Consider the following 12,870-nt stretch of genomic DNA (forward strand, 5'->3'; position numbering starts at 1 on the left):
GGACTCTGATTTAAATTTGGATGCTTTAAGAAGTGAATTACATGGACTTAAACAAAAGTTACAAATATATATAAGATATGTAGGAAAATTGTATGGTCATGATAGGCTGTAGAAGACACGGGTCAACAAGACAGTTGACAAGTACAATGAATGTCTTTTTTATAAATATGTACTTATATTTATATTTTATATTTATATTTATCCTTGTGGTGTGACTGAAACAATCTAGAACTGAACACACGCAAAACCGTAGAAATGGTGGTAGACCTTAGGAGAAACCCTTCCACCCTTCTACCTCTCACAATACTAGACAACACAGTATCAACAGTAGAGACCTTCAAATTTCGAGGTTCTATCCTATCTCAAGACCTAAAACGTTCACCTATCATCAAAAACATCATCAAAACAGAACAACAAAGAATGTTCTTTCTGTGCCAGCTCAGGAAGCTTAAACTGCCCAAGGAGCTGCTGATCCAGTTCTACAGAGGAATCACTGGGTCTGTCATCTGCACCTCTATCACTGTCTGGTTTGGTGCTGCGACCCAACAAGACCAACACAGACTTCAGAGGAGAATCAGAACTGTAGAAAAAAACAATGGCTGCCAACCTGCCTTCCGTTGAGGACCTGTAGACTGCACGAGTCAAAAAGAGGGCGGGGAAAATGACCCCTCGCATCGTGGACACAAACTGTTTCAACTCCTACCCTCAAAACGTTGCTACAGAGCATTGCACACCAAGACAACTAGTCACAAGAACAGTTTTTTCCCGAATGCCATCACTCTGCTCAACAAATTCAACACTGTCAAACCTTTTACTAAGTCTGAACTTCTATTTCTACTAGTTTTTTCTCATCCTTCCTATCATCTTTTTCCTCCCACTTAGGACTGTATGACTGTAACTTGTTACTTGTATCCTAAGATTTTTATTAATATTGATTGCTTCTTCATTGCTTATTTGACCCCTATGACAATCATGTTGTACTTCATGATTCTTGACAAATGTCTCTTTTTCTTTTATGTACCCTGAGAGCATTTGCACCAAATCAAATTCTTTGTGTGTCCAATCACACTTGGCCAATAAATAATTCTATTCTATTCTATTCTTTATTCCTTATTCTGTTCTATTCTATTGTTGGATTTATAAATGAATGCACAATAATAGATGTATATATGTACTTATAGATTTTTCATGTGTTTGTATGTTTGACTGTATGTTTTGCTTGTCTTTTTTCATGTACCATATTTTTCACACCGAAGTATAAGAGGTACATTAGTTTTTGGGGAGGAAAATAGGGGAAAGAACCTGCTTACCAGATATTCATCTGGCTAGCCTCCATAGTCTGGTCAGCTTCAACACATTATTTTATCCCCTGGTTAGGGCTTTAAAAAAACTTTATTCAGAGAGAGTAACAATGAAAGAGCTTGCAAGCCAGTAAGAGCTGGAAGCATCATTAGTACCTGGAAAGAAACATTTGGAGCAAGTAAAGCAACCCTGCAAAGGCTTAGGGCTTGGAAAACATTCTTTGCAGAGAGTAACAATGAAAGAGCCTGCAAGCCTGTAAGAGCTGGAAACATTGTTAGTACCTGGTTAGGGCTGGAAAGAAACATCTGGAGCAAGTAAAGCAATGGGAAAAAACCCCTGCAAAAACAGGGTTTGTAATACATTCTTGGCAGAGAGTAACAATGAAAGAACTTGCAAGCTGGTAAGAGCTGGGGACATAGTTAGCACCTGATTAAGGCTGGAAAGAAACAAAGACTTAGGACTTGGAAAAATTCTTTTCAGAGAGAAACAATGAAAGAGCCTTCAAGGTAAGAGCTGGGAAAATCGTTAGCAGCTAGTTAGGGCTGGGTGGGGGGAGCTACATTCAGTAAGACACACCCAAATTATGAGCCTCTTTTAGGGAAGAAAAAGGTGTGCCTTATACTCCAAAAATTATGGTATATACTCAATAAAGACTATTTTTTAAAAAATAAATAAAATAAATTTGGATGCTATTTGGGACCCTGAGAATCGATTAGAAGAAATGCTACCCTTCTTCAAAGGATGAGCCTATTTTTAGCACAGGGGGTTCCTTTTAGCACCTACACACACCACCACCACCACCCCAAGAGACCCAAATCAAGGAGTCATCATGGCAATGCCCTCATCACCTCGAGGTTCGACTACTGTAACACTCTCTACATGGGGCTACCTTTGAAAAGTGTTCGGAAACTTCAGATCGTGCAGAATGCAGCTGCGAGAGCAATCATGGGCTTCCCAAGGTATGCCCATGTTACACCAACACTCCGCAGTCTGCATTGGTTGCCGATCAGTTTCCGGTCACAATTCAAAGTGTTGGTTATGCCCCAAAAAGCCCTTCATGGCATCGGACCAGAATATCTCAGGGACCACCTTCTGCCGGACGAATCCCAGCAACCAGTTAGGTCCCACAGAGTGGGCCTTCTCCGGGTCCCGTCAACTAAACAATGTCGGTTGGCGGGCCCCAGGGGAAGAGCCTTCTCTGTGGCAGCCCCGACCCTCTGGAACCAGCTTCCCCCAGATATCAGAGTTGCCCCCACCCTCCTTGCCTTTCACAAGCTCCTTAAAACCCACCTCTGTCGTCAGGCATGGGGGAATTGAAATTTTCCCTTCCCCCTAGGCTTATAGAATTTATACATGGTATGCTTGTATGTATGATTGTTCTTTAAATTGGGGTTTTTTAGATTATTTTTAATATTAGATTTGTTTTCATTGTCTTTTCATTGTTGTTAGCCGCCCCGAGTCTTCGGAGAGGGGTGGCATACAAATCTAATAAATAGATAGATAGATAGATAGATAGATAGATAGATAGATAGATAGATAGATAGATAGATAGATAGATAGATGAATTGATGAATTGATGAATTGATGAATTGATAAATTAGCTTACCAATATCCTGGTCTGTGGTGGAAACCGCCAAAAGGTTAAGATTGGGCAGGCATAACATGTCAATCACCCAAAGCTTCAAACTGTGACGTCGCTTAGTCTGGTCCAGCTATGGGGAGGAATGAGAAGGTAGAAGAGAGAACAACAGAGTTGGAAGGGACCTGGGAGGTAATCTAGTCCAACTCCCCGCTCAAGCAGGAGACAAATTCAGACAAATGGCCATTGTAGTCTCTTGCTAAAACCCTCCAGTTGATGGAGCAGCCACAACTTCTAGTGGCAAGCCGTTCCCCTGGTCAATTGACCTCACTGACAGGGAATTTATCCTTCAGTCTAGGCTACTTTTCTCCTTGGTTGGTGTCTGTTCTGCTCCGTGGGCTTCCAATAAATTCCAATCTCCGAACAATCACTTCTTTATTAATAAAACTCACTCTTTATTCAAATCCCAGCAAATACATGAATGCAAACACAGGGTTAAAAGTAGCATAGGAGCCAATTCTATTTGATTTGGAGCCAGCTTTGATCTGGGTCAGATCAAAGAGACTGCGGGAACTAGGCATGGATAGCCTAGAGAAAAGGAGGGCCAGAGGGGACATGATAGCTGTATACAGGTATGTGAGGGGTTGCCACAGAGAGGAGGGGGGTCACTCTATTCTCCAGAGCACCAGAGGGCCAAACGAGGAACAATGGCTGGAAGCTGACCAAGGAGAGATTCAACCTAGAAGTAAGGAAGAACTTCCTGACGGTCAGAGCAATCAACCATTGGAACAACCTGCCTGCGGAGGTTGTGAACTTTCAAGAGGAGATTGGACTGCCACTTGGCTGGGGTGCTTTAGGATTCCTGCTCAGGCAGGGGGTTGGACCTGATGACCTGCATGGTCCCTTTCAACTCTAACAATAAACAAAATAAATAAACAAAGCATGTCAAACTCAGTCTTTATCTACATGCCTTCGATAATTCCCATTCATTTACTCAAAACATGAATTAGCTTACCAAAAATTTTCCTAGCACAGCATCGAGCACAGATTGACTTTTTTGAGGCAGAAATCGTGCTTTTAAAACTTCTTTTCAAGCACACACCGGGTTTCTTGTCTCTTCCATAGAACAATGTTGAGTTTCCACGCCCCCATTACCCACAATCCCAATGCCTGGAAGTGACATCACACCTCAAGGAGCTACGGCTGTGAATTAATACCTTTGGATCTCCTCTCGCTTTCCGGCCATTCTTCTATAACTAGGATTTATCCAATTGTTTTCCTCTAACATGTCTTCCTCACTATCTGACTGAGACCAATTGCCCAATGTCACATCAGCCCCCTCAGGCTCTCCCTAGTCACTTTCTGCCCCACTCTTGCTCTCTGGCAGCCCCCCTGGCTCAGATTATTCTGAGGGGCCTGGCTCATCCTCTTCAGAATCAGACCTGAGGTGGACAAGGAGCACTCACAACAATGTCCATCCATAAATGCCAAGGGATACCAAGCAGGAGCTTCCTAAGGGGATCTTGGATACCTCCCTCCCTCTCCCATAAGAAACTGAGCCACCTACATATACTGTCCGGAGCATCTTAAAGGTGTCGCTCCAATAATGCAAGATGCCGTCTCTGCTCACGGTCAGGAATCGTCCCGAGGGGGGTCGGCTGCTACTTCTCCATTTCTCCCTGTGGTCCATCATGCCCCGAGTCTGACTCGGGAAAAACTGGATCCGGACAATGTCCTCTGAGTGGGACCTGTAGGATGGATTGGGGAGGGGGGGGCAAAGGTAAGGGGGAAGGGGCAGCCCATAAATGGGGCGTCTCTTTGGGTCTTTTTCAACTCTTGTCATAGATTAGGGGCAGGAAGGGAAAGGTGGGTGAAAATTCCCACACTGTTAGTGAGGCAGGAAAGGAGGAGGAGGAAGAAGAGGAAAAAAACAAAAAACAAGGAGGAGGAGGAGGAGAAAAAAGAAAGAAGAAACAAACAAGAAACAAGGAGGAGGAAGAAGTGGAAGAGGCAGAGGAAGAGAAGAAGGGGGAGGAGGAAAAGGAGGAGGGGGAAAGAAACAAGAAACAAAGAAGGAGAAAGAGGAGGAGAAGGGGCAGATGAAGAGAAGTGGGGAAAGGAGGAAGAGGAAGAAGAGGAAGAGAAGAAGGGGAGGAGGAAGAGGAGGAAAGAAACAAGAAACAATGGAGAAGAAGAGGACGACGACGACGACGAGGAGGACGAGGAGGAAGAGGAGGACGAGGAGGAAGAGGAGGAAGAGGAGGAAGAGGAGGAAGAGAGGAAGGGGAGCAGCAGCAGGAGGAAGAGGAGGAAAGAAACAAGAGGGAGAGGAGGAAGAGGCTGAAGAAGAAAAGAAGGGGAGAAAGAGGAAAGATGCAAAAAACAAGGAAGAGGCAGAGAAGGAGGTAGAAGAAGAGGGGGAGGAGAAGGGGGAGGAGGAAGAGGAGGAGGAGGAAGAGTTTATGTTATGCTGTTTATGGAGGCCACCCTCAAGGGGTCCCTTACACCGAGATGCTTTTCATGCTTGGCTGGAACTCTGGCAGCCACTTGCTCTTCAGCATGTCGTCCTTCCCACGATATTCCCGGAGCATGTAGTTCAGGTACTCCTCCTGCAAGGAGAGGCTCCCTCTTGTTAGGCCACCTGTAGCTCCAGGTGCTTTGGGAAGAGTAAGTCCCAGACTCAAAGAGGGTCCCTCTGACTCGAAGGAGCTGTCCGGCTACCCTCCAAGCCTGGGGAGGTGGGCCTGAGAAAGGGGAGCGAAGTGACAGATAGGGGACGAAGGATGGAACCCAGAAACAAAGTGGGAAATCAAGATGAGGGGCTTTGTAGTCCAACACACCTGGAGGGCCTCCCATGGTCAATTCCACTTTCTTAGAAAGCAGAGGTAGATCTAGCCTCTTTGTAAGGGCTGGGGAGGGAAAGTGGGGAAGGGGCTTTGTAGTCAAAAGAAGGCCCCCTACCCAGTCCACAGAGCCGTCACAGTTGGCGTCCACCTTCATGAAAATGACGTCCACATCTTCATCAGAAAGCTCTCCCAGGATCTTCTTGATCGCTTTGCGGAACCGTTCCATGTCAAGTCCTAACAAGAACCAAAAAGGGAGAGAGAAGCCATCTGTGGTGAGATTTTCTCCCAGGCATGGAGTGAAGGTGTTGTGTCCCATCCACGTCCTGCTCAGCTGATCACGGATTCTGGGGAACGAGAGACAGGTATGTTTTGGTATCTTAGGCCAGGTATATTTGGCACCCGAGTCTGATAGCAAGGAGATCAGAGAGGATGTGGGGTCAGAGGGTGAAAGCCAACCAGGGTCTGTGGCACCTCCAGAGTGCCCATGAGTGACTCAAGAGTAGGAGTCTCTTCTGGATGCTAGAGTGCGCAGGAGTATTAGCAGATAGGAATGGCTGAGGAGGAAGAGATCTATGTGTGAAATCCATCCAAACTACCTGCCCATCTCCAACCAAAACCAACTCCCATTCAACCAAGACTAGGAACGCACGCCCCTTACTTCCTCATCATCAACCACTTCTAACATTAAATGTAAACTAATAAACTCAAGAAGCATTGCTGACAAAATACCCGAACTCCTTCGCCTACTAAAAAACACCAAATTTGACATCATTTTTATATGCGAAACATGGTTAACTACATCCCTTCCCGGCTCCATTATCACTGCAAATAACTACCATGTTTTCCGATCTGATCGCGAAACCCGTAGAGGAGGTGGAGTTGCAATCTTCTACAAGAAATCACTCAACCTAAAGCAAATCCAAGTTAAACTATCATTTGTGAACTAACCTCAGACACCACACTCCACTTCCTCCTACGCTATAGAGCCCCTGACTATGATATCTCACATGCGAACAAGTTAACCTCACTACTAACGTGGGCAACCTCCTATCAACATCCCCTCATATTTCTTGGTGACCTAAACCTACCACATATTAACTGGTCCCTAAATGAATGCACAGCTGAACCAATTCACTCAACCCTCTACAAGGCTATCACTAGTCTAGGGCTAGTGCAACTAGTTACTGACAACACCAGACTCAACACCTGCCTAGACCTCATCTTCTGCAACAGTTTACAATCAATTTATGGATTCCAAGTAAGAGAACCCTTTTTTAACAGTGACCACAGCACAATTGACTTTTGCCTCAACGTCCTCTCATAAACAACCCCAAAAGCAGAACAACCAATTTCAAACTTTAAGAAAGCCAACTATGACAACATAGACTCTGACCTCTCATCTCTTGATTGGAACACAATATTCTCTGGCTGTATCACCGTAGGTGACTATTACAATATATTTCTGCTGGAGATCCAAAGAGTCATAAAATTACATGTACCGCTAATATACACCAAAACCAAGAGAAGGTAGATGTTTCTATGTAATTTACATTTCCTAATAAAATTTAATTAAAAATAATTTTAAAAGAAGAAGTTTCTTGGATGAGGAGTGAAAGCCCTTCATGGCACCGGACCAGATTATCTCAGGGACTGCCTTCTGCTGCACGAATCCCAGCGACCAGTTAGGTCCCACAGAGTGGGTCCCGTCAACTAAACAATGTCGCTTGGTGGGGCCCAGGGGAAGAGCCTTCTCTGTGGCGGCCCCAGCCCCCTGGAACCAACTCCCCCCAGAGATTAGAATTGCCCCCACCCTCCTCGCCTTTAGTAAGCTTCTTAAAACCCACCAGACAAGGGGGAATTGAAATACTCTTTCCCCCTAGGCCTTTATAATTTTATGCATGATATGTCTGTATGTATGTTTGGTTTTATAATAAGGGTTTTTAACTGTTTTAATTTTGGATTGTTATATGCTGTTTTTATTACTGTTGTTAGCTGCCCCAAGTCTATGGAGAGGGGCGGCATACAAATCCAATTAATAATAATAATAATAATAATAATAATAATAATAATAATAATAATAATAATGTCTTCCCCCCCAAAAAAGTCCAAGAAAGTCCAGTTTCCCCCTTTGGGGTTTCAAGAGGTTGCGTGGTCATCCAAAGCCCAAGGTGAGTCCCACTCTTTCCACCCACCAGGCACGGCCGTAGTGGAATCGGAGACCGCCCTCACCTTCTCCATCCACGTCTGCTTCTCGGAACGTCCGCTCCAGTTTTTGCAAGTGGTCATAATTGATTTGTTCCTCCAGCTGCTTGCAACGGGTTTCATCGTAGACATCTGCAAACTTCATCAGGTGCCGATGGGATGAGCACAGGCGGCCGGCCTTGCTCAGGATGCCCGGAAGCCTCATCTGGGAGAAAGAATAGAATTATTTATTGGCCAGGTGTGATTGGACACACAAGGAATTTGTCTTTGGTGCAGATGCTGTCAGTGGACATAAAAGAAAAGAGACATTTGTCAAGAATCAGGAGGTACAACACTTAAGGAATAGAATAGAATATAGAATAGAAGAATAGAATGGAATAGAATAGAACAGATTAGAATAGAATTATTTATTGGCCGAGAGTGATTGGACACACAAGGAATTTGTCTTTGGCACAGATGCTCTCAGTGGACATAAAAGAGAAAGAGACATTTGTCAAGAATCAGGAGGTAGAACACTTAAGGAATAGAATAGAATAGGAACTTCCGGTTTGGCGGTGATCGCGGCGGGACATCCTTGGCAGGGCTCTGCCAAGTGATCCCTTCTACCCCCTTCGAAGGTCGCATTCGCGATCGGATCGGGCTCGGATGGCCCGATCCCAGAACAGGGGGCTCCCCTCTGCCCGAGGAGCCATCGCTGAGACTCCAGAGGCAGCGGTTCGCCCCGCAGCTTCGAAGACGGGAGAACCGATCCTCTTCGCCTGAGAGGACCGGCCAGCGCTTTCTCCCCTCACCCAGCGGGAAGCTGAGAAAAAGCTTTAAATTAAAAGTTCTACATTTAACTAACTGAAAAAGAATACATCCGATAAAGGACTCAAGGTAAAAAATTTCCTCTTTGTTTCAAGACCAAAATCTGAAGATTTGATCGTTCGCAAGCCTCAAGGGAAAGCTTTCTTTAACGAGGCGAAAGTGAAAGTTTTTTTTTTTCTGAGTCTCATCCGCAAATAACAGCCGAGACTAAATTCTCTCATTTTCATTGTTTCCATTTTGTATTTGAATTTTGGAATCTATAAAACATTTTTTTTACCTTATGCTTTAATAAAAGATCTTGAATTGGAAATGACTATTTAGAAGATTTCAATGCTTAAAAGAAATTAGTAAAGATGACTAAAATTTCTTTTTTATAGTCTGTCAAAACACTGTGTTCCGGGCTGACATCTTAATAGCGGAGGAATATAACTTTGTTGCCTTATTTTTTTTTCTCATCCTGTTGTCTTTGCAACATAATAACATTATATAACAACTTGAAAATAAATGGGAAATAGAAGGAACTGATACCTTTCCTTTGGAATATTTACCTTTGGATTAACCTACTTGGATTACTTGCTGATTGCCTTTGAACTACTTTGGATTACTTGCTGATTGCTTTTTTTCCTTGGGATTATTTTTTCTTCTGAGAACCTTTTCACATCTGCCTGATCATATGAACTTCTGGCTTCTAACCTGACTCCATCTTGGGATCTATTTTTTTTTGCCTTTGTCTTGAATTTGGAAAAGAACATAGACTCCATTTTAACTACAAGAAAATTATTAATTTGACTTTTTTTTTCTTTTCGTGAGACCTGCAATTGGGATTAAGTACAATTGTATTTTCTGACATTGGGATTCACACTCTTTATTCATCTAATATAATTTCCTGATTTATAAGAAGAACATAACTATACATATTGTGTTTTCTTTTTGATTAATTAATTCTCTTTTTGTTCTCCTTCTGATTTTCCTTCTTTTTATTCCTATTTCTAAAAGAAGTTTGAATTGAAGACTATGCATTGTTAGCAAACCTTGGTTTCCTGCTCTATTCTAATTATTTGAATTGAAATACTCCCCATTTCTTTTTTCTCTCTCCCTTTTTCTCCCTCTTCTTGCTGACTTATTAAGTCTTTTTTCTCTTCCTTTTTTTTCTTTCTACTTTTTCAAAGTCTCCCTTTTTAAAATAGTTATTACTCTTTCTTTGCTGTCATTTATTTTGTCTTTTTACTAGACCATTTATTTTTAACTTTTACTGGTTTTCTATTCCTAAAAGTTTTATATTTGTTTCCTGAGTTATTATATCTTTAAATTTTTAAATTTTTAAAATAATTAATAACAATATATATTGGATTTTGAATTTTGAATTTTCTTGATAATTGAATAGTTATAATTTAAGCGTAACCGCTAATAAAACAGATTGAATAGATTTGGAATTTATAGAAATTTTCTCCTTTTCACTATATATAAATTTAGATTGATTTAAATTAATTCAAATTTTAAACAGCGGATTCAAAATTGATAATGTCAACTTCTTCAACCGTTGTTAAAACAGTCAAAAAACAACCTACTGCAACAATCTCTTCTCCACAAGTGTCCCCACGTCCTTCCCCGACGCACCAGGCCTCAGCCATGTCTTCCAAGGATAAAGAAAAAGACAAAACAACGCAGCCCAACTTTGCAACATTACAAGAAACTCTAAACAATATGCAGGACTTTATCTTTAAATCTCTAGAGAATGCCACCCAACAAAGAGAGGCTATAAAAGAGGATGCAACACAACAAAGGGAAGCTATAAAAGCAGACTTGGCAGAATTTAAAAAGGAGATGGCCCAACTGAAAGTTGATATGGGCGAGGTGAAAGACCAGATAAAGGTGATCCAACAAACACTACAAGAAAGTGATGATCGAGTGAAAAAGGTTGAAGAGAAATCCGATAAAAACGCAAAAAGAATTGATTATCTCGAAGGGAGAGCTGATGCAAGACACAGAAGACATGATGAATCAATTATTCAGCTGGAGATGCAACGTGCTTCGTATGGACTACGATTTCAGAACATGAAAGAGGAAAAAGATGAAGATTTAAAAATGACTATGGCGGAAACGATTGGAGGAATACTCCAGGAGGATCCTGCTGCGCTAGTGAAAGAAATCGATGAAGTTTACAGGACTTCGAATAGTTACATCCATCGCCACAATCTTCCAAGAGAGATTCATATCAAATTCACCAGGAAAACCTTGCGAGATGACATACTCCATTGGGCAAGAAACTCTAAACTCCAACATCAAGGAGTGGAAATAAAAATATTAAAACAAGTTCCAAGAAGTGTCAGAGAGAGCAGAAGAGATTACCAGTTTCTCACCAGAATTTTGATCAAAGAAAATATAACCTATCGTTGGTTAATCCCACAAGGTCTTTCTCTGACATGGCGTTCTACAAGATACAAGCTGGAAAATGTAGAACAAGCTAGGTATTTCTTTGAAAATAGTGGCATCAGCCACATGGACTTTTCAGATAAACAACAAGAGGCTCAACAACAACCAGCACAACAGCAACCAGGGGAGATACTAGCAATCCAACAAGAAGAACTATTGGGGGCCACAGCTCAAGTAATAGAGCAGGACCAAGGTGCTATAAGAAGAGTTCAGCCTCAGCGAGAAACCAAAAAACCCACTAAATGACAACAACTAAAGATCTAAAGATCTTTTCGGTAAACGTTAACGGACTTAATGAACCAAGGAAAAGGAAACAAATCTTTTCTAAAATCAGAAATCAAAATGCTCAAATTGCAATATTACAAGAAGTACATATCAAAAAAGATAACCAAAAATTATTGTTGAATCCCAAAATTGGAAAAATGTATGCTGCATTAGCAGATCAAAAAAAAAGAGGTGTGGTGATGTATGTAGAGAATTCTATAAATTCCAAACAGATATATAAGGATAATGATGGTAGAATATTGATTGTACAAGTTGATATTGAACCTAGACCTATAGTGGTTGTTTCTATTTATGCTCCCAATGAAGACCAAATGACATTTTATAAAAATTTACATCAAATAATAATAGATTTAGCTATTGAGAATGTATTAATAATAGGTGATTTTAATGCTATTGTGAATAGGCAATTAGACCATTCAGGGGGAGGGAGTTATAATAAAAGGAAAAAAACAAAAAGAAATCTACTACCTAGTACTTTCCAAAAAATGAAAACAGAATTATTGCTAAATGATATATGGAGGGAAAGACACCCCCATAAAAGACAATTTACGTTTTATTCTAATCCCCACAAAATCTGGACAAGAATAGACATGGTATGGACATCAAAAATGGTTGCAGAAGAAATAAGGGAAGTAGAGATAGATGTTAATACATGGGCTGACCACAACCCAATAGTGGTTCATTTAAGAAGGAACAACAAACAGAATATTTGGCGGATGAATAGAAATATACTAAATGATAAGAAATATAAAGATTGGATCGAAAAGGAATTAAAAATATTTCTTGAGATTAATAAAACCCCAGACACCACTCCACAGAATATATGGGATACACTCAAAGCTTATATAAGAGGGTTAACAATATCTTATACAGCAAAATACAATAAGGAAAATAAATTAAAGTATGTACAACTAATAAATGAATTAAAACAATTGGAATTTGCATCGCAGCAACACACCAAGAACAGAGACTTTAAAACAGAAATAAATGTAATTAAACATAAAATTAGAATTATAGAACAAAATCAAATAACTGAAAAAATTAAAAGAGCAAAACAACATTATTTTGAACATGCAAATAAACCAGGCAGATGGTTAGCATATAAACTTAGAAAGCAGAGTCAATCCAAATTGATAAAAAAAATTAGAAGACAAAGATGGTACAATAAAATATGATACAGAAGGAAAGGCGGACATTGTTTATAATTTTTATAAAGATCTTTATGCCAAAGACAATGTTAGTGAAGATGAGGTTTTTAATTACTTACAGGCTTCAAAATTACCACAAATAACAGAAGATCAACAGACTATGTTGGATGGTCCAATAACAATGGAAGAACTCCTAACTATAATTAAAAAACAGAAAAACAATAAGGCCACTGGTCCGGATGCTATACCGGCAGAATGGTATAAGATA

General features: G+C 41.0%; 1 protein-coding gene across 1 annotated transcript in view; it reads right to left on the reverse strand.

Moving 5' to 3' along the window:
- The window catches only part of EFCAB8 (EF-hand calcium binding domain 8), a 75,078-nt gene that overhangs the window by 56,232 nt on the left and 5,976 nt on the right, over positions 1-12,870 (reverse strand). The window contains exons 3-7 of the mRNA XM_070748731.1: positions 7,957-8,134; positions 5,843-5,961; positions 5,387-5,490; positions 4,449-4,629; positions 2,909-3,014 (exon numbers count right to left, since the gene is read on the reverse strand). Of these exons, the coding sequence (XP_070604832.1) occupies positions 2,909-3,014; positions 4,449-4,629; positions 5,387-5,490; positions 5,843-5,961; positions 7,957-8,134 (688 nt within the window). The remainder of the gene's footprint in view (positions 1-2,908; positions 3,015-4,448; positions 4,630-5,386; positions 5,491-5,842; positions 5,962-7,956; positions 8,135-12,870) is intronic.

This window comes from Erythrolamprus reginae, chromosome 3 (genome assembly GCF_031021105.1).
Source record: "Erythrolamprus reginae isolate rEryReg1 chromosome 3, rEryReg1.hap1, whole genome shotgun sequence".
Classification (NCBI taxonomy): Eukaryota; Metazoa; Chordata; class Lepidosauria; order Squamata; family Dipsadidae; genus Erythrolamprus; species Erythrolamprus reginae.